At 38.5% G+C, this 26,349-nt stretch overlaps 1 protein-coding gene across 1 annotated transcript; it reads left to right on the plus strand.

The window, feature by feature from the left end:
* The first annotated feature begins 1,920 nt into the window (after positions 1-1,920).
* anp32b.L (acidic nuclear phosphoprotein 32 family member B L homeolog) lies at positions 1,921-25,225 on the plus strand. The gene is given in 7 exon segments (NM_001092366.1): positions 1,921-2,208; positions 12,369-12,518; positions 13,700-13,822; positions 20,174-20,369; positions 21,404-21,537; positions 24,346-24,415; positions 25,144-25,225. Coding segments are annotated over 7 exon segments (801 nt in total). The 5' UTR covers positions 1,921-2,154; the 3' UTR covers positions 25,218-25,225.
* The last annotated feature ends 1,124 nt before the right edge of the window (positions 25,226-26,349 follow it).

Genomic DNA, 26,349 nt, shown 5'->3' on the forward strand with positions numbered 1-26,349 from the left:
CCCATCTATGGCCACCTTTAACCAACAGCACACAGAACAAAAAAAGTATATTTTTGATGTAAAGGCTTTATTTATATGAAATAGTGTTTTACTTATGGGTTGTTTTATGTGATATATTTTAAGATACCAGCTATGTTCACAATGATAGTTTCCCTTTAAAGTGGTCCTCCATCCAAAGAGTGTTTTTTGCCTTATGAAACAAAATGTAATGCTAAGCAACTCTCCAGTATAAGTGAATTAAAATGTTCAATGGTGTTGAAGTTATTAGGAAATATACTGTAAGTGAAAGCTTTATTTGTTTATCCCTTTCTGACCCTTGAAACAGGGTCGCAGAAGTCAGTACTCCTGTTGGTTCAGCTGGTTTCTGCTACATTGTTAGAAATAGTAGCGTACAGAATATGAACATCCAGACAAACACCAGTTACATCTACAAATATTGTTAAAACCATTGAATATTTGTAATTATTGTATATTGGAACAGTTGTCATTCATTAGACACTAGGCTGACGTTTTATTGGACTCTTCTACACTGGTGTGTTTACCACACGCTCCAAAACACACCTGCGGTCTCTTATTCACATACATGGGAAACACATAGCGGGTTATTTATCAAAGTCCGATTTTATCTCAACAGTTTCTGCTACAAACTCCAATCAAATCCGCTCTGGTTTTTTATGCTTATTTATTAATAAGTTTTCCCAAAAATTTGCTTTGCGGGGGAAAAAAATCAGATTTTCACAATTTTTCACCAGAAAACTCCGATTTCTTATGCTTTTTTGCCCGAAACCTCCGAAAACTTTCAGGGTATTGCACAAGACTTAGTGCACATGAAAAAAATCATTGGGACTTCTCCCTTTGACTTATATGCAACCTCGACAGGTCTGAGATGCTGGATTTTCTGATTCGGATGTTTCCATCCTCTGGGTTTAATAAATTCAGAAAAATTTGTGATTTTTTTAAAAGCCCGATTTTTAAAAAAAAACAAAAAAAAACAAATTTTTCAGGATTTTTGCATTCAGAGATTAGAAAATAACCCCCTAGCGGTGATAGTAGTGTCGCTTTTCAGGCCAAAGATGAGAGCATGTTACCCCTAATATAAAAATACCCTTACTGGGTATCCAGGCCTGGACTGGCAATCTGTGGGTTCTGGCAAATGCCAGAGGGGCTGCTGTAAGATGTCATAGACAGTCACTATTTATTAGGCAGGTGGGGGCTGTTTGGGACTGTGTACTTGGAATGCCAGGGCCTATTGTGAATCCCAGTCCAGACCTGTGGGTATCTGTAGTTTCTACTCCAACTTTTTTTACCCCACTAGCCCGAAACTTTTAAAGGCAATTTCTGTGCTTTCTAGTGTCCTATCACTTCAAAAATCAGACGTATAAATAATGAGCATTTAGCAAAGAAGTCGCATGCTGCTTGACTGTACAAAAACCACCAACACAGCATACAAACACATCACACTATGTATTAAGGGCACAGAATAAATATTCGGTAGCTGGCTGATCTGTTACAGCACCATAAAGTTTGGTTGAAGACCTGAAACTTTTTACACTGACCCGCATTGCCACTATATTGGGCTTTGTGGTTAGCTGTTGTCTATTATGGCTTTTGTTTTATATTTCTCTTTGACAAAGTAGGTTGGAAGAGTGAAAGGCGCTAAAAAGGGCCGATATGTATGGGGCCGATATGTATGCATTCTTCCCTTACGCGGCTTTTTTTTTTTCTGCTTCTGCTTTTTGCTGCGGCATTTGCTGCTTTGAGCTGCAGTAACGTCCTGTGAGCTCAAGGGGCAGTGCACACGACATGACAATTTTTTCTGTGCTTTTTTTTTTCTCCCTCTCCCCTCCATGGTTTCTCCTCCTTGCTCTTGTGAGTAACTTGGCGTTCGCTCTCAGCAGCTTCCACACGTTTGCTATATCCAGAGAGGGTGTTCAGATTGTCTCCTTCCATTAAAGACCCCTCGGGCTGCTCCTTTGCAAGCACAGAGCGCACTCTTCAACCTCCCTCCCCCTCCCCTACAAACTTTTTTTTTTTTTAAATAATTTCTGAGCTTGATCATCTGAGAAAGAAGAGCAAGTATTAAGGGAAGAGGCAGGTTGGAAACATACATAGAAATAGATCGGCTGGGGAACAAAAAATAACAATTCCAGCAAGATGGACATGAAAAAAAGAATTCACCTGGAGCTCAGGAACAGGACGCCGTCTGATGTGAGCTCATCTGTGTGTGTGTGTCTGTATCTAACTGTGTGTGTATCTGTAACTGTGTATGTGCGCATTTGCTATACAATTCGATTTGCTGCTGATCGCACAGTGCATGCTCCTGGCTCGCCCTATTCATGGCATGGGCAAAAGTAGCAGGGATTCGCCTCTTTAGTTGACTTTTTCTTTGCAAATGACTTGCCCAGAAATGTGACCACATGGGTTGCTGCTGCTGTTGTTTATTTGTTATGCCTTGCCTGTGTATTTTCTCCCTGACAGCCTCTGTACGGGATCCTATCCGATGTGGATACAATCACTATCATCGTGACTTTCCTTGTGCTCCATGGAGTCAGTAGATTTTAGCCATGCGGGTGGAAAGGGGAGTGGGTGGAGGTGGGCAGCCAGTGTGATATTGATGCACATTATTTTTCTTGCTCTATAGTCTGCTTTTAGTTATATTATTGTAACATGTGGGCTGTGAATATTGTGCCTGGGGGACAGATACAATGATATTGCTAAAAGAAACAAAACACTGAAGGAAATGTGCTGATGAAGTGTATGAGGGGAGCTACTGTATTGCTTGGGATACAAATGGGGGGCTTACCTCTTCCCAAACAAGCACAAATTGAGAGGGGGAAAAAAACTTAAAGCAATGGGCAGGTTTGTGTATTGCTCGTATCTATCCCAAGGGCGACTATTACAAGTAGTGAGTAGTTAGTTGCGTGCAGAAAAGGAGGGTGGGGGTCGTTATGGAAAATTACATTCATCTATTCTAGATGGTTTCATTGGTTTTTATTTTGTTCTCCTACATTTTTCCCACACTGCTGCTTTACACCCTTCCTTTACGCCTGTTTTTTTCCCAGCAGCCATGTTTTGCCAAAAAAAAAGGTCGCACTTCATTTTTGTATTTTTAAACGGGGCAGCTGAATGAAACACAACCTTGAACACTAGAAGAAAATACATGCGTTTAAACGCGAGAGCGGGCGGGTGAAATTCCCAGCAGCCTTTGACAGCTGAGGGAAACTGGGAGTTCAGCGTCATCCCAACTAGGGTTCCAGTCGTATGGCGGTTAGAATACAAGCTTTTTGTGAAGAAATGGAGAAGGGTGTGGGTGTGAAGGGCTTAAAGAGGGGGAGTGACCCCCTCCCCTAGTGATTTTGTATGGAACCTTTCTGTAGTGCATGTGGGCAGCAGCCTGGCAGGCTTGACGCTCATTCTGTGTATATGGAGATTAGCACAGTCTGCTGTGAGTGGGATAACATGACCTACATTGCAAGGCGCACTTTCACCTACTTCAGCGGGGGCACATTTACTTATGAAGTTCATAGGCAGCTGCTGTAGCATTGAGGGTAAATCTGTAGTGCAAGAATATATACATGCTTTCTCTTTTCCCTGGCCATGTTATGTAGCAGCGCATGAAGCTGATTTGACACACACACAAGTTGTTATCCCTTACGTGCTAGTCTGCAAATGGCAGGGGCACTCTTCAGGCAAAGGGTTTAAAGTGGACGATTAATGTATGGCGCCAAGAATAAGACTGTGTCACTGAAGCAAGTATGTGGGCTGAACTGGCAAAAAGTCTTGACAGCCAACTGGCTTTAATGTAACCGCTTTAGCCTATAGACAACACTGTTGTACTTGTGTAGGGTGACTGCTAGGAATGACTAATGGCTCCGCTGTAGCATCGTTCGCATGTATGTGTGTGTGTGCGCGTCTATCTATCTCATGTGACGCGCTGTCATTCTCAGTACGTAATGGTGTTTATGCGTGCGCCAGTACCTTTAGCGGGGGTCATAGAACACTCGGGAAACACCGTGCAATCTGATCCAGTATTATCCGAAATAAATTAAATCTAGACTCTGTCCCCCCCCCCAGCGATGACCCCCCTTCCTCTGCTTCTCGGGCGGGAAATAAGCTGAAGGGGGGGGGAGGGCGTATAGACGCCTGCTGTTGTCCTACATTTACACACGCGCTAATAGGAAAAATGAACACACGAATTGATATTAAGGGAATTAAATGGTTTGTTGTGTCTCAGTGCGACGCCAGAACCGTGTATTCTACGGGTTCAGTCCGCTTTCTCGTCCGCCCCCACCCCCCTAGTGCCGCGCAATGTCAGAGGAGGAGATATCGCCATGTTGTCCTCTTGTCTTCCCTCCTCACTTTCTCCATGTTGAATGCATCTTGTTAACTTGGACTTTCTCTCCCTTCTCCTGTGGCGGGTTCCACCTCCTGCCCTTCAGTGATGGTTAAAGCCTCAGTAAAATGTGCGGCGCTGGTATATTTAGCCGAAATTGCCAGGCTCGTTTTCTCCTCAGCATTGTGGCGTCTTCTCTCTCCTGGTATCCTGTCACCCTCCCCCTTCTCTGTATGCAGGAGCTGTCTCTTTGTCTGCTGCCTGCTTGTACTAGAGACTTCTGGGCTACTTGTTCCATTACAACTTTCTGTCTTCGAAAATACTACCTGAAAAGATTATTACATTACCCATTTATATTTTACATTGCAATATTATGCAAAGTATGGTGAAATATATGTATATATAAATATTACACAAGATCCATGAATATCCTGTAAATTATATCCTTATAAACGGTGACTAGTGGTTGTTGGAAAATATGAGGATATTAGAAGTAACCTCGGAGTTACATGACCTGTATAAAAGCACTCGGCATCATGCTTTTATATGGACATGGAACTCCTCTGTGACTTCTAATATCCTTATATTTTACAATAGGGGGTAGTTTATTCACTATATATTCCTGAAGAAGGCTCTAATGTGAGCCTAAACGTTGAACAATAAATCCTTTTTTCATTAAGACCCGAGAATGCTGGAATTTGTACTTATGGTGGCCACCTGGCCGGTAAAAATGATGGTTAATCCCATATTAATAGGGAAAAAAGATAAATATATAGGAAGGCCGGTATTGTTTTAAGGAAAAGGTGGCAACCCAATTTGTACTATTATATTATAACACCATGGTACACAGAGTTTAAGGCCTGGGGTATAGGGTACGTTTATCTCCACAACTATCCAACAGAAAGGGCCATTTGTTTAAAGCAGATGAGCATTTTTGAGTGCTGGATCACATTAAATAACATTACCAGTGGTGACGGTCTGCATTAAACTTAAGGTGCCCATACATGGAGAGATCCGCTCGTTTGGCGATGTCGCCAAACGAGCGGCTCTCCCTCCGATATGCCCACCTTGAGGTGGGCAATATTGGCTGATCCGATCGTGGGCCCTAGGGCCCAACGATCGGATCCTAACGATGCCCAAACGGGCGGTCGGAATAGATGCGGCCGTGATCCGACGGGATTTTCTGTCCCATCCGATCGAGATCTGGCCGACTTTCGGCCAGATCTCGATCGGTGAAGCCCGTCACGGGGCCCCATACAGGGGCCAATAAGCTGCCGACACGGTCTGTCGGCAGCTTTTATCGGCCTGTGTATGGCCACCTTTAGTTTTTAATGTGACATTGTCTTTAATGTGAATGTCTAATCATTCTGTCTATACAGTTCAGTATTTTGTAGAACAACCAAGTCTTTTGGGGTAGGGAAGTACCTTTTTTGCGCACTGATCTAGAGTGATGTTTGGCCCATTCTTCCAGTCATGGCTTTGACTGGAACCCCATAGAAGGACATTTTTTCCCCCGATCATTGTCCTGTGGACCGATTAATGCCAGGCTTAATTTTATGCTTTTTTCATTTTTAGCACTGCCACTTAATCAAGACATGCACATTTTCTAATTTCGTGCTTTAACTTTCACTGTGAATTCAAGTAGATAAAGCATGCTACCATTTAAAGGGGTTCACCTTTGAGTAAACTATTAGTATCATGTAGATCATGATGTACTGAGGCAAGTTGTAAATGGTTTTCATTTTTTATTATTGGTGTTTTTTTGAATTATTTAGATTTTTATTCAGCAGCTCTCCAGTTTGCAGTGTCAGAAATCTTGTTGCTAGGGTCCAGTTACCCTAGCAACCATGCATTTACATGCATGGGACTGTAATATAAATAGAAGAGGGCCTGAATAGAAAGATGAGAAATAAAAAGTAGCAATAACAACAAATGTGTAGCCTTACAGAACATTTGATTTTTAAATGGGGTCAGAGACCCTCATTTGAAAACTGGAAAGAGTCAGAAGAAGGCAAATCATTAAAAAAATTATAAAAATTAAATAATGACAACCAATTGAAATGTTGCTTAGAATTGGCCACTCTACAGCATAATAAAATTTAACTTAAAGGTGTATCACCCCTTTAAAATACAGAAAAGCAAGCCGATTCATTATCGTCCTAACCAGCATAACCTGCCTCTTATGATTTGAACAGAAATGACACTGCTAAGCCACTCAGCAGTTTGGCACCCAATCTGCCAGGTATTTTTTATTTAATCTCTTCAGTTGTTTTTAAAATGGTATCTCTGCAATAATTACTTTTTTTTTATTCTCTAAAAAATTGAGATTTATTTACTGTAAAAACCTAATAAAAAAAAAAAAATGTGCCAAGTAAAAGCTGTTGAGGTCCCTTAGAAGTCAATGGAAGCTGCATTGATACTATTGGACCTTTTCTTTTTTTTCGTTCAGTTGATTTCAGATAGATCCAATTACTTTGTATTCTCTATTTGTGAAGGTTTTTCTAATATTGAAGTGTGAGGTTTAATTTTTTACCTTCTAAACCAGCTCTGGGAGAGGGGGGTGGCTGGTCGCCAACCATGTAAAGGTTCTGAATTGATACATTTAGTTGATACATTTGTTATCTTTGTCCCTGCTGAGTAAAATCCCTGAGCTTCGTTACAGCAGTTAGAATTGATACAATGAATAGTAGCTAACATTCCACAGCTACTTCCTAGAATTGTATCCACTAAATGTAGCAAATTGTAACAGTTCAGAATCTGCTCATGGATCACTCAGCTGCTTGACCGAAACCCCCAGCGACAGGAACATTAAACTTTAAACTTCAATTTTGGGAAAACTTTAAAAAGAAAAGATTGAAAGCAGTTGAAAAAAGTCTTTGTTTATGGTGAACAATCTGAAAACAACTCAACTGAAAAAAAGTGTTTGGAAGGTGAACAATCCCTTTAAGCCTTTCAGATATTTTTTTTTTACTTGTCATTTTTTTTATGTTGGTACTTTTTATATTCAGGTCTTTTAATGTTTTTCATGGGTTTAGAGAAATAGATTTTAATTGTGGTTACAAATAGCTCTAAAACCACTCAAATTAGGAAACCTAGTTGGCGCAAAAACCCTCCCCCCCCCACTCTCGTGTGTTGCACACCCTCCCTCCTCCCCCCTGGCCTACCAGTCCCGCTGGGCAAATGCCCTTAACTTGTTACTTACCCTTCTGCGCAGGTCCAGTCCAGGGAGTTCACAGACGACATCTTCCATCTTCTTCCTGCTTTAACCGGCGCATGCGCAGTAGGAGCATTTCGCCGGTACCATCTACTGCGCATGCGCCAAAAGTAATTCGTGACTTTTGGCGCATGCGCAGTAGATCCGTACCGGCGAAATGCTCCTACTGCACATGCGCCAAAACGCCGTTCAAAGCAGGAAGAAGATGTCGTCTGTGAACTCCCTGTCATCTCAACAGCATAAAAAACTTACACAGCGGGGCAAAATAGATGAGTTTCAGGCCCAAAGAAAACAATACTCGTCAAGTCAAGTGGATTTTATTGTCATTTCAGCCATATACAGTAAATAAAGTACAAAGTAGAAACGAAATGATGTTCCTCCAGAACCCCCCGGTTCAACACATATTATAACAAAGTATGGCAGAGCAACAAAACAGTGGACAAAAAAAAATATCCAATTTCAGTTTTTCTAACAACTGGAAAATCAATTTCGATCATCAGTCAGATTGGCTCATCAGCAGGCCCCATACACGAGCAGATAAGCTGCCGAATTGGCCTAAACAGGGCTGGGCCAAACCGACTGGGCACCCTAGGCAACCTGGCTGGTTAACCCCCCTGTGTGTACGAGCACACACCATAATGTAGGAAGCAGGGGAAGTGGAGGCGCAGTTTGGGGAGAGAGGGACAGAGGTGGGAGTGATGGACAGAGGAGCAAGCGATAGAGGGGAAAGACAAGACCTGCATAGGGGAGCGAATCCTGACTAGGGGTAGGCAGAAGAATCTTGAACAGGCACCTGCCCAGTGCCCCCACAACGCAAATCTGCAGCTTAAATCTTCCCTTGTATAGCCACTTTATGAACGCTATGCAAGCCACATATTTCACCACCCTAATGACTGATCTGTAGTCATTACAAAAAGCTACTTTAATGACTTTGAGAGAGGTGATTGTCTGTTATGGTTGCTTATACAGTAGAACCCCTATTTTACTTTTTTTCAAGGGACCTGGAAAAAATGATGTTAAATCCAGGAAAATGTAAAATCAGGGAAATGTGTTAAAGTAACTTTTTCTTCAAGTACTGAAAGGATATAAGCACAGGAGTCTGTTTTTCTTTCAGATACAACATTTACTGTGTTAATAACAAGGGTTAAACATTGCAGTGTTAATGTTTAGGGATGGGCAATTTTTTTCGCCTTGTTTCGCCGAAAAAAATGACGCCCATAGACTTGTATGGTGGCGTGCGTCAAAAAAAAAAAGACGCACGACAATTTTTTTGACACCCATAGACTTTAATGGGCGTCTGCGACATTTCACCGGTGGCGAATTTTTGACGAAACTGGTCAAATTCGCCCATCCCTATTAATGTAACTCTATGGGGGGCATTTGCAAGGCCTCTGTCAGTCACATACACAACCTAAAGCAATAAGTGATTGGTGCAGGACTGTATAAGGGGCAGACTAATAGGAATTGACCGTTTACAGGCAGAACCATGACAATATACAACTGGTTAGTATTTGAAAGCTCTGTATTTCACAAGTAACATTCATAGAGTAGAAAAAGCAGTTTTTGTGTATATCAGGACAACATTTTGATGAATAATCTGGGAAAACTTTACTTAAAATCGGGGAAAAGCATCAATTCAAATGCATTATAAATCGGTGGGACAACAAATAAAAAATATAAAATGCGGGGAAACTTAATCAGGGTGCTTTAAATAGAGATTCCACTGTATTCGTGTATTTGGCAACTTGTGATCCCACAGGCAAACAAAGTCCTGAAACAATTGCAAGGCATAGCAATCTGAGGTTAAATGGGCAACAGTGTTTACTAAGACTTGAGGAAGAAAGTCACTGAATATTATTGTTAGAGCCTCCTCTGGCTGGCTGACTTGGAAGATGCACCATACTGCTAGTGAATATTTATCAATCAAGTTCTTCCACTCTGTCTCCTATTCCTCCCTGAATATACTAAGAAGACAGTGCCTCACTCATCACTGCCACAAAACACGCATTGTTGTAGGGTAGAAGTAGTAGTACCCTATTCAGCAGAGCCCCAAAACCATTTTGGTGGGACAAGACACTCAAACCTTTTCAGTTCTTTTGTAGTATGTGATTTTTGGCTACAACCAACCACTAATAAATAGCAGGCTCTGATGCAGAGCAGAGTTTTTCATATAATTCATAATTCAGCACAGCTCTATACTCTGCTTTTTTATGCTTAAAGAGATACTGACACCTGAAATTAAACTTTTTTTTTACATCTATTATAATATTGGCTTTGCAAGCTACTTCTAACTTTGCCATAAAGTATTTGCATGATGCTTTTACATTACCTGTCTGATCCCCCATGTTCCTGTATGAGGGGGCTGCCATATTTGTGCAGCAGGAGTCCGTTAGCATTAGAAACTGTCACTAACAGGCTGAGATGGGACAGTCAGGTTGGCAAAGTCAGAGTGTCAGAGAGTCAGGCTTAGGAACTTCAACTAACAATTATATACAAAAACAAACCTCTCAGCAAAAAATGAACAACATGACCTATAGGTAACATTTAATGTACATTCCTATGCTAAAATTCATTTTTTAGTGTCAGTATCACTTTAAATATTCATGGTAGTTATATATTCATCCACTTGTTGAGAACAGGTTAAAGGATGACTCACCTAACTGACAGTTTTTGTGCTGCTCAGTATACCACATCCTTTTTTTTTTTTTTTTTGTATAGTTGGAATAAGGTTTGAGTTTTGCAACCTGCCCATATTATTCCTGATTAAACTTTTTCTGCACACTGGATATGCTAATGCTTTTTAATCTGCTTATTCAGAGTCAATAGTCAGTAATGTGATGAAGGCTCATCACCCACCCCAAGCCCCCCCAGAAGTTACGCCACTGTCAACAGTGTGCATTGCCTTGCATTTTGAGCAAATGCATGGACATAATGAATGTAATGTTGTTTTCATTTCTCTGTGTATCTCAATAACTGTGACGATACACCCACCTTGATTGCATTTTCATTCAGGTTTTTTCATAAATAAGCAAACATTCGAGAACTCTGTATGTTAATTGGTTCATTTGACCTAACATGTATGGTTTGTTTGGTTTGTCTGTGTGCACAGTTAAACATACGATCCCAGGAGGGCAGCCCTTATTTTTTACAATGGCAATTTTCTATTTAGGATTAACCAATGGAACATACTACTAAAAAAGTACATTATTATGAAAATGGTTTATTAACAGGGAGCAGAGTTTTACATATGAGCTGTTTTATGCAATTTCTTTTTTTTTTTAGAGACCTACATTGTTCGGGGGGGGGGGGTATATTATTTCTCGACGGCGCACCAAGGAACAATCCATCGCCATGCATACAACGTGTCAGATGACCAGAGGAAAAAGGAAGTGAATGAGACATCGCAGGTAAAAACTACATAAATCCGACTGTCGGATGAAAATGCTGCACACTGCGTCTTCAGGCGACAGTCGGCTATATGTAGTAGTTTCACTTCCTTTAGTTTCTGGACATCTGACACGTCACATTTTTTTTTGCTCGATGTAAAATTAATCAGGGTGCTCTTTTAAGCACTTTTTGATTATTTTTTTGAAGCTTCCAAAATATTGAGAGAACCGTGTGCTATTAATATAATGGATTTTGTACCAACAGCGCCACCTGTTGGGACATGTTTGCTTTGAAACAGGTGAAAGAACATGCTACCTGCCGATTAGTTGCATGTACCTCTTATTACATAACCACATCAGAATAAACTTAAGTGGATGCCCTCAGTGTCCTTTGTGATCCGCAATGTATATTATAATACAAAACTATATTTCACTGTATAATATAGTGCTCGCTTGGGAGGATATAATGCTTGTGTGTGGTGTTTATTTCTATGTAGCCATGTAATGGTCCCTAAATCCTTTCTGGTGTATGGTTCATGACTTTATTATGTGTTTTCCCAGAAAATAACAATCTTGTCACTGCAAAGCCTACGGTTTAAATGTTTTGGAAAAAACAGGATTGTAAAATAATACACTGAGCACAAATAATGAATTTGCCATACATCTCAGTATTACTTATCTATGATAATGAAGAATGCATTGGTTTCTAGGCTGCCTAGTAGTATCTGAACTAATTACTAGTTAGTCTTGTATTGTATAGATAGATACTGCATATGGAGAGTCGATTCCTAAACCCAAGTGACTGACTGTAGCCAAGAGCATGTGCTGTAAATCGGCAAACAAAAATTCATCTGTACTAATATTAGCTGCTAAAGGCATGTGATGGCCTTTGTACAAAAGCACAAAACAACAAAAAAGATGTATATTTTCTAGCCAAATTCTTTTAAACTCCTCTTTAAAAGGGTAATGCCACCTGGGCCGCATTGATCATAGTCAGCGCTGCTTTTGGGGCTGCTGCTGCCTGGTAGTGAGTGAGTGACCAAATTTTTCTAAGCCAAGGTAGTTATAGAGGAAGCTGACCTCACAATCTGGTCCCCCTTTAAATTTTATATATATATATACTATGCACGTAGTTTGTTGACTCAATCTTCAGCAGATGTTCTGTCAATTGACTATATAAGTCACATATTAGTGCCACCTGTGCAAATAGTAAATCAGCTCATACAGAAAATAACTTGGTAAATTGAACGGTTAAATATGCAAAGCAAGTTGGTATACCTGTTATTTTTTTATTTTATTTCCAACACTAAACAATTCTAAATGTTATAAAGTGGACTTGTCTATCATAACTATTCTGAGCCACCATTTGAAAATGACCATCCCTCTCCTTTCCTTTGGCAGTGGGTAACAAGGCATTCTCTGTTCTTCCACACAGGTACGAGAATTGGTTCTGGATAACTGCCGGGCGCATGAAGGCAAAATAGAGGGTCTTACAGCAGAGTTTGTGAATCTAGAATTTCTCAGCTTAATAAATGTCTTATTGATGTCCGTCTCAAATCTTCCAAAACTCCCCAAATTAAAAAAGGTAAAAAAATTGTGTATTCTCTAAAGTTTATATTTTCCCTTACTACAATTTATTATCTGCTTTACTGGAGGACCTAAGGGTTTATTCCTCAGCAGGGTTATATACCCCTTGTTCAAATGCAATGAATAATACATGTGTTTAACATATTTTATTGTTTTAATCATAAAAAAATCAGGATCGACAGGATGCTATTGGTTACTAGACTTGGATAAACTCTTTAAAATGTTTTGTGTACACATCATACCTGCTAGAGGCCAGTGACTTCTAGACTTGAAGCATTTATCCATGTTTGTAGTAAGATATACCAGCAGTACAACAATGTAAATGCTAGGCTCTTTATTAATAACAGGACTTGTTAATTGCAGGAATGCACTATATCCAGGATTCATTCAAATTCCACCATTTGTTCCAGAAATATACTTCAGCTGAATCCTACCTTTCAGCCTTACCCTTATAATCATGCTACTTCCTTCTGAAATGTCAAATATTTTGTAGAGGATTTAGTTAGTATTCAGCCAAATCAATACCTTATGGTTTCTGTATATGCAAAAATTCAGCAATAATTGCTGAGCCTTAGGTGCATTTAAACAGTGCTGAGCATCTTTTCCCACAGTAGGCAAAAAATACAATAAGTAGCACTGCAATAAACCCTACCATCTTAAAGGAATACTGTAAAACAATAGCACTCTATTATGTGATTGCTGTACCCCTTAAACTTTACACTACATAAGCATTACAGTAACACTTAGCATGTTATACATTGTCCTAGTTGTTAGCAACTTTTCAATTGGTCGTCATTTTTTATTAGTTAAATCATTTGCCTTCATATTCTGCCTCCTTTTCGCTCTCAGACCGAATCACTGACTGAATTGCAAATCTTTCTTTCCGAACATTTCCACTTGAAGTTATTCAAACAGCATAAATATAAAGAATGTAATGTGGAATGTAAACCATGATTTGCAGTGTTTTTCTAAACACATGCACTTGCATGTATACTGAATTATTTATGAAACGGGACCAGGGAATGTGCATTGATTAATTGGCCAAATCAGTAGCAGTTGCATTGTATTTAAACACATTTTAACTTAGCCTTGGAGTGCACACACAACCACCCTTTTTATATCATGATTTGCAGTGTTCCGAAGACATGGCTCACTTTTTTTTCTCTGTCCTTCTTTAAGCTTGAGCTGAGTGACAACAGAATCTCTGGAGGTCTAGATGTACTAGCAGAAAAACTATCCAATCTCACACATCTAAATCTCAGTGGAAATAAAATCAAAGACATTAGCACATTGGAACCTCTGGTAAGAACCTTTGCTATTTTTATATCTACATATTACTTTACAATCAGTATTTGTGTATTTACTATATACTGTAAATGCAGACTGGTGGAGACTAGAGTACAAGGAACCTCGGGGGTATGTACAATATTAACTGGAATCAATTTATGTACTCTAAAACACAACTAATAATAAGCACAAAGTTTTCCAAGGTGTAAACATATGGCAATCAATAAAATATTGTATTTTAAACATGTGGTGCTTCCTGCAGATTTGTTACTATAGGTTATTACACCTGTGCAAACTTAGGGGCATATTTAATAAGTTACTAAATAAACATCAATGGTGATGTTGCCCAAAGAGCATTCAGATGTTTGCTTTTTGTTTTATAACTTGTAGGGAACTTATCAAATCTGCTTGCTGATTGGTTGCTATGGGCAGCATCACCGATGATGTGTGTAGTCAAAAATGCCTCCTGCAACTAAAATGATTTGATCTTTGTTGTACCAGGTATATCTGGGTAAATTCACACTGAAATTAACAGAGATTTGGAATAGTGGGCAGGCACCACTCCGGAACACCAAAGTCATTCAATCAGTAGAATCCAGAAGCCCAAATTTCGAATAGTATATAAAAATCTTTTGTTCACATTATGTATAAAAGATAAAAAAGCCTGACTCATTTCGTGTCCCCCAAGGACACATAATCCTAGCCTATGATTAAGTGTCCTTGAGGGACACGAAACGCGTCAGGGTTCCGAAGTGGTGCCTGCCCGCTATTCCAAATCTCTGTGTGTTGCTCCCCTTTGCTGAAGGTCTGGGGCATGAGCACCCGGTCCCACCGTGGAAAGTTGTAAGCTTGTCCTATTATTCCTAAAACTCATGCATCCTATGGTTTTGTCACCCTGACCTTTAGGTTAAGATCACATGGAACATTTTGTCGTCCATGCAAAATAGTCTCCAGTTCAGGTCACAAAACACCCTAAAACACCATTCTATTAGACTCTGCTTGACTTGCTGTAGGTAAAACTTTCGAATCATGTAATAATGTAAAATGCAGACGGCAGTATTATTATTCAGTTAAAAGTTTTACTTTCAGCAATTCAAGCAGATCCTAATGAAAAGATATTTTCAGACATTTTGTCACACGCTAGAGGAGTTCTTAACCTTTAGTCAATGGCACGCAGATTATTTACTCTGCTGGTATGTTAAAGCCACCAGAGAAAAGTCAATCCACCACATTTCTCTTTCTGAAGGGCCACTCATGTGCCTGTAAGCAAGCACACATTCAGAAAGTGGATTGAATTTTCTCTCTTATTTAAAGTGAATAAGAAGTTTAGTGAGGACTTTAAAGCCAGCTTGATTGGTAGCTACCCAAACCTTGAACAGAAATCAAAACCCTAGTTTTAGCTTGTACATGGCCCAAAAAGCAGGCAGTTGCTGCAGTCAGCTGAACATATTAGTCCGTGTATATAAAGCTTTTCTTTAGGCCTTTCTTATTTATTAGTTGAATGCACAGAAATGCCAACATGTATCTAAAGTGATCTAGGGCATCTTGGCCACACCTGTAAGACTCCTGACTCCCCTGTAACCCGGTCACTTGCAGTAACTGAACTAGATATATATATATTGCCAAGACTGAATATTCAGTACATAATGAATGTTAAATAAGAAAATAGTCTACAAAGTTATAGTGTATAATGGTACAACTGCAGCACTATAACTGAAGAAAAAAAGATGGTTTGAATGTATTGATTTCACTATATTAATGCTATAGTACAGTCTTTGAACTTATCTTAATTTTTCAACATTGTTACTGATAGACACAGCAGTAAATATTGATACTGATTTACTACATTAGGAATTTATCCCTTTTTTCCACCAAGTTAATTTATTGGTGTGTTTTCCCTCATGACACAATTAAAGGGACAGATCAGTTTCAGGCTGGTCTGTTTAAACCGTGGAAATAAATGCCCAGACATTCCAGTAGTATCGCCTTGCCCATGCAACTTGGCAGCTATAGTTGCTTTTGTAAAAATACTGAACTTAAGAGGGGAACCTTTGTAATAAATCCATTCAACTGTAATGAATGTTTGCTAAACCTATTACTATCAGCATGGTTGAGTTGTTGGAAGTAGGTAATGTTTAGAAGGCATAGTAAGAAACAATTTATATTTCAGTAAGGATTAGAAAAATAATAAAACCTAAATGTAAGAAATAATTGTAGTAATTTTGAAATTAAACCTCCACAAGGAAGGCGAAAGTTCGGTATGATACCATATGAAAATGTTGGCTCAATGCAACCCATATAGTCATATAGCTTTATTAATTTGCATGATAACATTGTGCTTTTTTCCCTGATATATACTGCAGCTGAGCAAATTTCAGAGGATATAGGTTTGATAATAGTATGACTTCAAGGAGTATGTTTTTTTTTTTTCTTGCAGAGGTAGATATTACATGGCACATCGCAGAGTTGTTACTTAGATGCTGCTCCCTAGAGTGTTACATGAGCTTTGTGAAGTAGAAGTTGCTGCACAGCGCACTTTAAATGGCCAACGTACCCCTTATTCAACATAATAGGGCTTGTGCTAAATATACATTTTACATATCTTAGTCACAAAACTACGTTTTTTGTTATTTCTTGATCAGAGCAGGGAAATTGAAGCTGAAGCTATTAATGTTTGATCCTTGTGTGGCAGATAATTAGATTCCCAGTGCACAGATAAACCCCCAGTATAACAGACTCCTAACAAAAAAGTCACAGCAAAGGCGAATGGGAGAGGGTGTTTACTGCTCCGATGTAGGAAAGGTGAACACTGGGGTGCGAGGGGAGGTGGCATTGCAGGAGGCGCCTCGATCAGCTCACACAAGGTCCAAACATAGAACAGCTTCAGGTTCCCTGTTTTGCTCAAGAAATAACAACGTTTAACAAGTGTCTATTGTCTCTTTAAGAAAATGTATGATTGGCACTTCATAAACGATTTTTTGCTGGCCACAGTTGATTTTACTGCTGCATTTAATGGAAGTTTTCTGGTATTACCACTTTTCAAGGTCCGAAAGACAAATGTCTATCAAGTTGTTCCATTTTCTTTTTACATGTTTCATTGGCAAGATCATTCCAGTGCTCTTACATCTGCAGGCTGTCCTGGTTCTATTATTTTTCATATCTGAATTCCTAGTTATCGCAGGAAGCAGCACAGCATGGTGGCTTGCACAGTGCACAATAAGCTCTGCTGATTCCTTGGCTCTGCAGAGTTTTTAAAATGTCAGTGTAAAATAAGCTTAGAATCTTTTATCTATGACTCTGTCAAGAATCCAATATTTTTAAGCAATACACAAAACGTAAATTTTTTTTAATGGTGATAAGCCTAAATACTAAATCTTGCTATGGCTTATGCTGTACAAGGAGATGTGTTTAAGAGTTTAGTAGCAGGGACATTTATCTCCAGTTGAGGGCATGCAATATGTGTAAACCTTTAAAATAAATGCATGTAAGTTTAATGACGGCGGTGCTCTAAGCAATTTTGCATTTTGTACTGCTAATATAATTCATTTTTTATCAACAGCACCGCCTGCTGGTCAGGGAATGTGTTGGAGGGAAAAAAAAGAGGACTGTTCTGATGTTGCTTTATTTAGGAAAGACCAGAATCCTCCGATAACTTTTCTCTTGTCTTTCATAAAGAGAGCAATATCAGAAGAATTTTTGGTTTCTTCTGGCACATTCCCTCCATCAGATCCCAGTCAGAAAACTGGGCAATCGGTAGTGCAGTTGGTCCAGAATTCATTATATTAACATTACTTTTTATTAGATATATTTTTAATAGATCACCTCTTGACGTAACTAACTGGATCAGGCGGGTGCTGCTGGAATCTTACACTGGGTTATGTTCTCTGTGCTTATTGCTTAGGATTGTCTATGAAAAAAGTAGTACAGGTAGGGGTACCCTTAATTTGGAACCCTGATCAAAAAGTTTAGAATTACAAAAAGGCGGTCTCCCATAGACTCCATTTTAATCAGATAATACAACTTTTTAAAAATGATCATACAGTGCTACGCAATATGTTGGCGCCATATAAATACATGTTAATAATAATCATGACTAAGATATAATTATTATTGGAAGCAAAACCAGTCTATAGGGCATTTTTATTGTTTACTCGGTTTTCTAGTAGACTTAAGGTATGAAGATCCAAATTACGGAAAGATCCATTATCTAGGAAAACCCAGAGCATTTTGGATAATAGGTCCCATACCTGTAATTTGTGTAAGCTGTGGTACTGTGTATGCTTTTTAAGCAAGTTTACTCTGCTCTTTTCCCCAAACAGATGAAATTGAAACTGCAATTTCAATATCAGCATCTATGAATGGTGCAACAGGTTTTCTAGTTTGTGTATCAGTTAGCTACATACTTACAATTGTTGCCAATCCTTCTGCAGCCCACACCCCTCCTTAGGAATCTGCAAATGTCAGTTCAGTAAAATACACTTTTGAAATGCTTGTTTGAGCTTTAGTATGACTGCATAAATCCTTCCCACCTCTTTTATGGTACAGACTTGCATTTTTGTTCTTCACAGTGCACAATACTGTTCTATCCTTCCCTATTACTGATCTTAGATTATAACTAGAACAAAAAATCTTTATAATACCCAACGTGTTTACGACCCCCCAAGATAGTGTTTTTTATTTTTTTGTCTGGGGCACAAATAATGCAGGCCTGACAAAGACCTGTTTGGAAAAGGAAAACGATTTCCTCTTTGATGATGAACTGATTCTCTTATGTTGGTTTGAACATTGCAATTTTTTTTTTGTTCTATGATACTGAAAAATTGTGACAGAATATACATGGCCTTACCTGACAAACTACACTGTTTATAAGGATTCATTCTAATGTTGGTTATTAATGTATATATTACACAGGACACTTCAGTGTCCTTAAGTTAGAAGATTCTGTGCCCAGATTTGGTCAGTTTGGCCAGCTTTAACAATGCTTCCATCATGGAATGTGCTAAACTGCCCTGTGATCTTGTAGTACAGGTACGGGGCCTGTTATCCAGAAACCTGTTATCCAGAAAGCTCCATCATCTCCCATAGACTCCATTTTCTCCAAATAATCCACATTTTTAAAAATTATTTCCTTTTTCTCTGTAATAATAAAACAGTGCCTTGTACTTGATCCAAACTAAGAGATAATTAATCCTTGGAAGCAAAAACATTCTATAAAGTTTATTTAATGTTTACATGATTTTCTAATAGACTAGGTATGAAGATCCAAATTACAGAAAGACCCATTGGCAGATGTGAAAGGGACAGGATGTGCCCACTCTCTCTGCATTCAAATGCATGGTAGTTGTTTGCATGCATAGGTTAATGACATCATATCTGATTCGCCCAACTTGGGACAGTAGGAAAATTTGGTTGCACAAGGTCAGCATCGACTTGTGTATTAATAGACCAATCACACTTCCTAGGGGATCTAAAGATGCAGTAGCCCCACCCACGGAGCCAGAATTTGTGTCCATTTTGCAAAATCCTACCCCGAATACTGCTGTAAGGTTATTTTATGCAATAAAAGCACTATATAGCATCAGAGCAAATGTTTTACATAGATATGTATTCATGCAGATAAGAATTACTAATAAAAGGAGAAATTTGCTGTGACTTTGACCTTGGGGACAAATCCATAATTCATCATCAGGGCCATAGTTGGTGTATAGGGCCAGACCTAAATGTGAAAATTACCCCCCCTCCCCCAAATCTTCATGATTGGTGTTTGTATACAGTCCTGCATAACTGCAGCTCTCAATTGGAAGAGGGCAGACTGAGGTCCAGTGTCTAGGGCATCACCAGCCATACATACAGCCATGGTAATCATTAGTATGGATAGCGATTGGGCCATGTACTATCCACAGTATAGTGTTTTAATTTGTAATTGAAATAAAAAGCAGTATCTGAACATTCACAACAGAGAACAATATCAACAGAGCACAACAATCTTAGCTAGAACCTTTTGAGTTGTTTGGGAATATCACTGCACTCAAGTAATCCAGAGGACTTGCTCTTGGTCATAATGGTACTTGAGAATTATGCTATTTACTAAACTGCTCTATGTGAAGGAAATACTCCGTTATCCTGAATGCCCCAGGTCACACACATTGATAAGCTTGTTATATAGCAGATCTCTAAATAACACACATCTGCTTTATACTGTAACTACTAGGCATCATTAGGGCAAACGATGAAGTCTCGCAGTCAAAAAATGACTAGAGTGATTGATAAAATGTTCTCTCAGATGAAAAAAATGCATCCTATTTCACCAATTAAGTTACATAAGGTGGAATTCTGTGTCATTATTTCTAATCCTTTTTTTTTTAGAAAAAATTTGAGACTTTGAAGAGCCTGGACCTATTCAACTGTGAAGTAACAAACTTAAATGACTACAGAGAAAGCGTTTTCAAGCTCCTCCCTCAACTGACTTACCTGGATGGGTATGACAGAGAGGACAAAGAGGCCCCAGACTCTGATGCTGAAGCTGATGGAGATGGTGTAGATGAGGAGGAAGAAGATGAAGGTGGCTTATTTTTAGCACCATTTTGAAAAAGTCAGATTTTAGGGATCATAAGCCTAAAATAAAATAGTCTTTTAACACATAGATAAGTCTGTTTCCTAGTGTTTATCAACACTGAATTTTCAGCTTGCTTTCATCCAGAATTGACATTTATGAAAAAAAATAAACTAACCTGTTCCCTCAAAAAAACTTGCCTGATCTTCACAAGAGATCAATTTTTTTCTTTTTATAGCATTTACAGTTTCTGATTCTGGTAGATGCTTCCTACAAAATCTCTTCTATTTATTTGTATAGCTCAGACACATTCAACGACACTTTACAGTGATTAAACATCACTCACACCAGCCCCTGCCTCAGTGGAGCTTAAGGTGGCCATACACTATATGATCCGCTCGTTTGGCAAGGTCACCAAACGAGCTAATCTTAACCCGATATGCCCACTAACGGCTGGGCGATATCGTATGAACCCTGAGGCCGAACGATCGGATTACAGTACTACGAATGGGCTCCAACCGAGCGCAGGACCGCATCAACTAGCTGATGCAGTCCTGGATCATACAAAAAAAAAATCCAACTTGCCCGAAAGATATCTGCCTGATTTTTGGCCTGATATCGATCAGGAGGACCCATCGGCAACTTTAATCTGCCCGTGTATGGCCACCTTTACACTTAAGGTCCCTATCACATTTGCACACAGTAGGGCAAATTGTATTAGGAGCCCATTAACCTGCCTATATATTTTTGGAGTGTGAGAGGAAACTGCAGTTCCCAGAGGAAACACACACAGACATGGGGAGAACATGCAAACTACTTGCTAAAAAAAAGCCCAGCTAGAAAATGTTTAAAAACTGAGGGCCATCTCATTAAGCGTGTAAACCCAGTGTTACTCAGTCTTTTTTTCTTTTTTTCAGAATCATTTTATTAGGTATGGGATCAAGACTGAATGAGAGTAAATAAAATGAAACCATATATGTTTAGACATTTTGTTTGAGCTATTGAATATGTTCTTGTTTACATGTTTTTTTTATTTCCCCTAGAGGGTGAAGAGGAGGAAGAAGATGAAGAGGAGGAAGGTGAAGAGGAAGAAGATGTAGATGATGAAGATGATGATGAAGATGAAGAGGAGCTAGCAGAAGAAGACGATGAAGAGGATGGCAGTGGTGAGGAAGAGGTAAATACATGACTGTGATTTGTAAGTGGCTAAAAGTCTCGGTGTTTACACAATCCAAAAATGAAAATTAATAAGAAATCAAAACCACCACCCACTGTGTAGTGGAAAACTGCCTTTTCCTGCGTTGTCCAGCAGTTATTCATATGTGATTTGCACTGACACCAAAGGAAAGGTATTTTCGAGAGATATGTCGCCTGCGGGTAGCAATATATATATAAGCAAAAGGTGATGGCACTCTCAGGATTTGTAGAGAAGACAACTTGGAGATAAAATAAGTTTATTAATCCAAAGTTTTGGTCCCACACAAGGACATCACTGGTGCATCCAACGTTTCGGCCCCCATTAGGGCCTTTTTCAAGTAGAAAGTGCTACTGAAAGTGCAAGGTTTTATACCCTCATTTACATCAAAAAAGCGCCAACAATGACCTCATTAACATCATCCACTTATGAACAATTTTTAGAGTGAAACATTTAAGGGTTACACCTCTAGGTGTGTCTGTAGTATGTGCAAATTCCAATAAAGTTTATACATATTAAAATACTCTTAAACATTCCCAATCGATGTGAAACAATGTTGCTTAAATGTACATCAAGTCAATGTAATGTTACCTAAAAGTAAACAACAAAAAAAATTATTTTGCTGTTACTTTTGTTTCAAATTCAAGCAAAAAATGACAATATTTATATATAATTGTAATATACTGCTCGCTATCCTGGAGGGAGATACACTATTAAGGTCAAGAACCAATTTAAAACTAGCTGGCTATTCAATCCTTTTGGTGGCACACAGTCTAACTGGTGAATCCAATAGGCTTACCTTCTCAAGAGTTTTTTTTCATAATCGCCACCTCTAGCCCTAATGGAAACTCTTTAGAAATAAATTCATTCGTAGTTAAAATTGGCCAAAGTTTTAACACACTTTGCTTGACCAATGCAGAGTTGACCCCCATATTGACTGAAGTAATAGATATCATTGGTAGCTACATCCCCTCTATTTATATCCTTTACCTTCTCTTGCAACATTTCATCACGAGGGAAAGAACCAAATCTTTGGCTTTTGACAACAATTCCTTAAGGTATCCCGTCTAAAAAATCTTTTATACATATTGCTTAGATCTTCCTCACTCTTTGTTATGCTGATATCCGTGCTTACTACCCTAAGCATTTGAGACTTGGGCAGTGAAGGACCTAGGATGGTTGCTATGGCAATGACATATAGTATTTCTGTCTGTAGGCTTTACATAAATACATATTTCCAATTGCCCATTATCTTTATAAAGTTTCACATCTAAAAAAATCAATATCGGCTGTATCGTATTCCATGGCGAATTTTATCGGACTATTGATGTTGTTCAAGTGTCTAACAAATTCATCCAGTTCACCTGTCATTACCATAGCAACTATCCTAGGTCCTTGTTAAATTGTAAAAACGTTTTGGACAGGGGATACCCTAAGGAATTGTTGTCATAAACCAAAGATTGGGCTCAGTGGCACCAAAAAGTTTAATTAATTAAAAATTCAGTGCAGATTTTTCAAAAATTGTGATTGTTTTTTCATGATTTGAGAAAAATGCAACAAAAAAATGCAATGGAAAAAACACGAGTATGAATTTGTACTTGAGAATATTCTTTGTAACCTCGAATAGTCAACATTTTTTTAAAGAATTAAATCCCGAAAAGTCGCGAGAAAAAAAAACGTCAATTAAAAACTGGCGAGGTTGTATAGTCGATGGGAATGTTCTCTTGACAACTTTATTTTTTTTTCAGGTTTATTAAAACATTTTTTGGTTTTTTTTCCTTAACTAAGCTAACGTCTGAAAAAAAAAAAGTATGAGCATGAGATTTGTCAGTTTTTTTTTTTGTTCATCTTCCGTGGTTTTTTTTTTTTTTCACAAGCTCGGATTTTGATAAATCTGCCCCTTTGTGTAGGGCTATGGCTGTTTATTGTATTTATCTAATGTGGAGTGGGAGAACAATTCGTAAAAGAACAAAAAAATTAAACTCACGTGGGAGAAAATGAAGAAACAAAACAAATTATTGGTGTGCATTTGTTATACTTTACTAAGGCTACTTGTGTTTAAAGGGAAAGTGTACCCCTGAACATCACATCTAAAATTATCAAAGTGGTGTATAAAATTATATTGCGGAAAACATCCCATATGTAAAACACAGTTTCCTATAAATGAAACCTTTTTATAAAAAAAATATACTTTTCTAGTAGAATGTGCCATTGGATAATCCCATATAGAAAATTGCAATTTTATGCACTAAGGGCTGCCCCCTGGCTTGCATGATTGATTCACTGTGCACACACAAACCCCCATATGTAATATAAGGCAGTAAGTTTGCACAGGAGCAGTAACCCATAGAAACCAATAAGATGTTTGCATTGAAACGGGTGACCAGTATATCCTACCTGCTGATTGGTTGCTATGGGTTATTGCCCCATGGCAAACTTACTGCCTTTTATTACATAAACCCCAAAGAGTTTTGTCTTTAACGTTCACTCTACTTCCGGTTACAGTTAGAGCTGTCAGGTGATCTCTGAGGCAGCGTACACAGCCCATTCCAAGATGGTGGATGTAACCGGGCAATATTTATTGATATGTATATGTGCCAGTATGGTAGGATTCTTTTAATAGGTCATGTTGTTATGATATAAATGATCTTTTGGTAAAGTATTGATTTTGAAAGTATAGGTTTCCTTGGGGAAAAAAAGCTTCAGCTAAGCTCTCTGATAGCATTGATCAGTATATGCTATTGGTAAGGTCCAATGTTTAGTTATGTTTTCTATCACTGTTGTCTGCAGGAAGAAGACTTTGGACATGATGGAGAAGTAGATGAAGAAGATGATGAGGATGATGAAGAAGAGGATGAAGGTTTGTTAAATGCATGAATTAAAGGGGACCCATCGCCCAAAAACATGATTCCAAATCCTATTTTATCATGTTAGTCAAGCAAAATGAACTTTAATTACACTTTATAAATTATTTGAATTGGGTTTCCATCAGACTGGGAACTCATACTTATAGCAAGCAGTCAGGAGCCATTTTGTGGACACTGCTATTAAGACAAGCCTTGCATCATCTGCAGAATCTTGTTTGTGCACCAGAATGGGGGACCTGATGTACATCCCCATGCCCTGGCTACACAATCGAATAGTTAAGAGAGAGGGGGAATGTGAGGAGAGCAGCGACATCTATAAAGTGCTGGAAAGTGAAAGTAATTGCCTGCTCCGCCTGTATGCCTAAGGCAATTTGGAGCACAAAACACTTTGCTGATTTCTTATATTTATATATCATAATGCTCCTCTGACCTGAAGTGGATGTGCCTAGAGAAGTAGCTGGAGATTTAAAAAAAAATAATAGCTTGGATAAAAGAAATTGCCAAGAATATTATAGCTTTAAAGGGGACATTATTTCTTCAGTGCCAAGAAAATTTCCACTGCTATTGCTGCTTCTCTAGGGGTTTCAGCATTTCATGATGGGTTCAGTTGATCAGTTCTGATCAGTTGCTACAACCAGTAATGTATGCCATAAATGAAACCGTGACCTAGACTTGGTAAGAACAGAACAGTTATGACCTCTTCTCCTTGTTGTCTTATCAGAAGAAGAAGAATCTGGCAAAGGAGAGAAAAGAAAGAGAGACACAGACGATGAAGGTGACGAAGAGGATGACTAAGACAAAAACAAAAAAATAAAGAAAATGAAATGATAAAGGACCTTAATGGATTATATGGTATTGATTGAACTGGCCCCACCCATGGATTATTGATAAGCAGGTTTCAAAGTCATAGTGATTTATAACAAGCCCCTTGTCCTTGAACTCCCAACGAGCCAAAGAGTTGTTACTGTGACATTCCTACCAACAATAACCCCTACTGGACGCTTACAACACGATTTCTAATTAAGTCTGAAAAAAGGCAAAAAAAAAAAAAAGAGAGACAAAACTTGTGGCTAATTTACAAACTTGGGTCAAAGCTTTTCCTATTATGTTGGGGTTCCTAAGGGTTTCTTAGTTAGACCTCCAAGGTTGTATTTTGGTAAGTCATGATTGTCAGTGGCTACCTGTTAACTAGAAGATGGAGCAACATTTTTACTTTCTGTACAACAATGAAAAAAAAAAGAGGGGAAAAAAAACCTTTGTAAATAAAATCTTAACATTTTGGGTCTGTTTTTCATGCTTTGCTTTTTTTCCTAACAGTTCAATATTTTTTTACAGTAGGATGGGTTTTTTTTTTTGCGACAACTGCAGATGATAAACTATTTTTTAAGAACATGAGTGAAATAAACGTGTTACTATTTGGTAAATCCTAGTTGTATGTTTACATTTCTGAATTAAATTCCTTTTAATCGTGTGGCCCACAGACCTTTGAAATGCTGTTCGGTTCTTTAAGTTAAGGCTTGTGCATACAACATGCAGCAACGTTTTCGTTACGTCGGAGTCCGAGATAGAACCTTACGGGTATGTGATTTTTTTACGTGAATCTTCATGGGAATCTTTATATTCTCAACATCATACGGATAGAGTATTAGAGAGTGTGAAATTAGTGTGATAAAAGAAGCAGGATCCAACATATACAGAGGTTGTCTGGGATTGTGGTCACAATTAAGTTTGTTTTGGGAGGGGGGTTCTCTATCTGAGCCCTTATTTCTGACCCGTGGCACAGTGAAGGTTAATGGAATATCTCATTAGAAAGAATAAAGTAAATCTTTTTTGTATACATGAAATCATTAATATAAGAACTTGGATTGATGATCAACGGTAATCGCTTAATAACCAATTTATCACCCTTCCTTTGGAAGATTTAAGG

This window comes from Xenopus laevis, chromosome 1L (assembly GCF_017654675.1).
Source record: "Xenopus laevis strain J_2021 chromosome 1L, Xenopus_laevis_v10.1, whole genome shotgun sequence".
NCBI lineage: Eukaryota > Metazoa > Chordata > Amphibia > Anura > Pipidae > Xenopus > Xenopus laevis.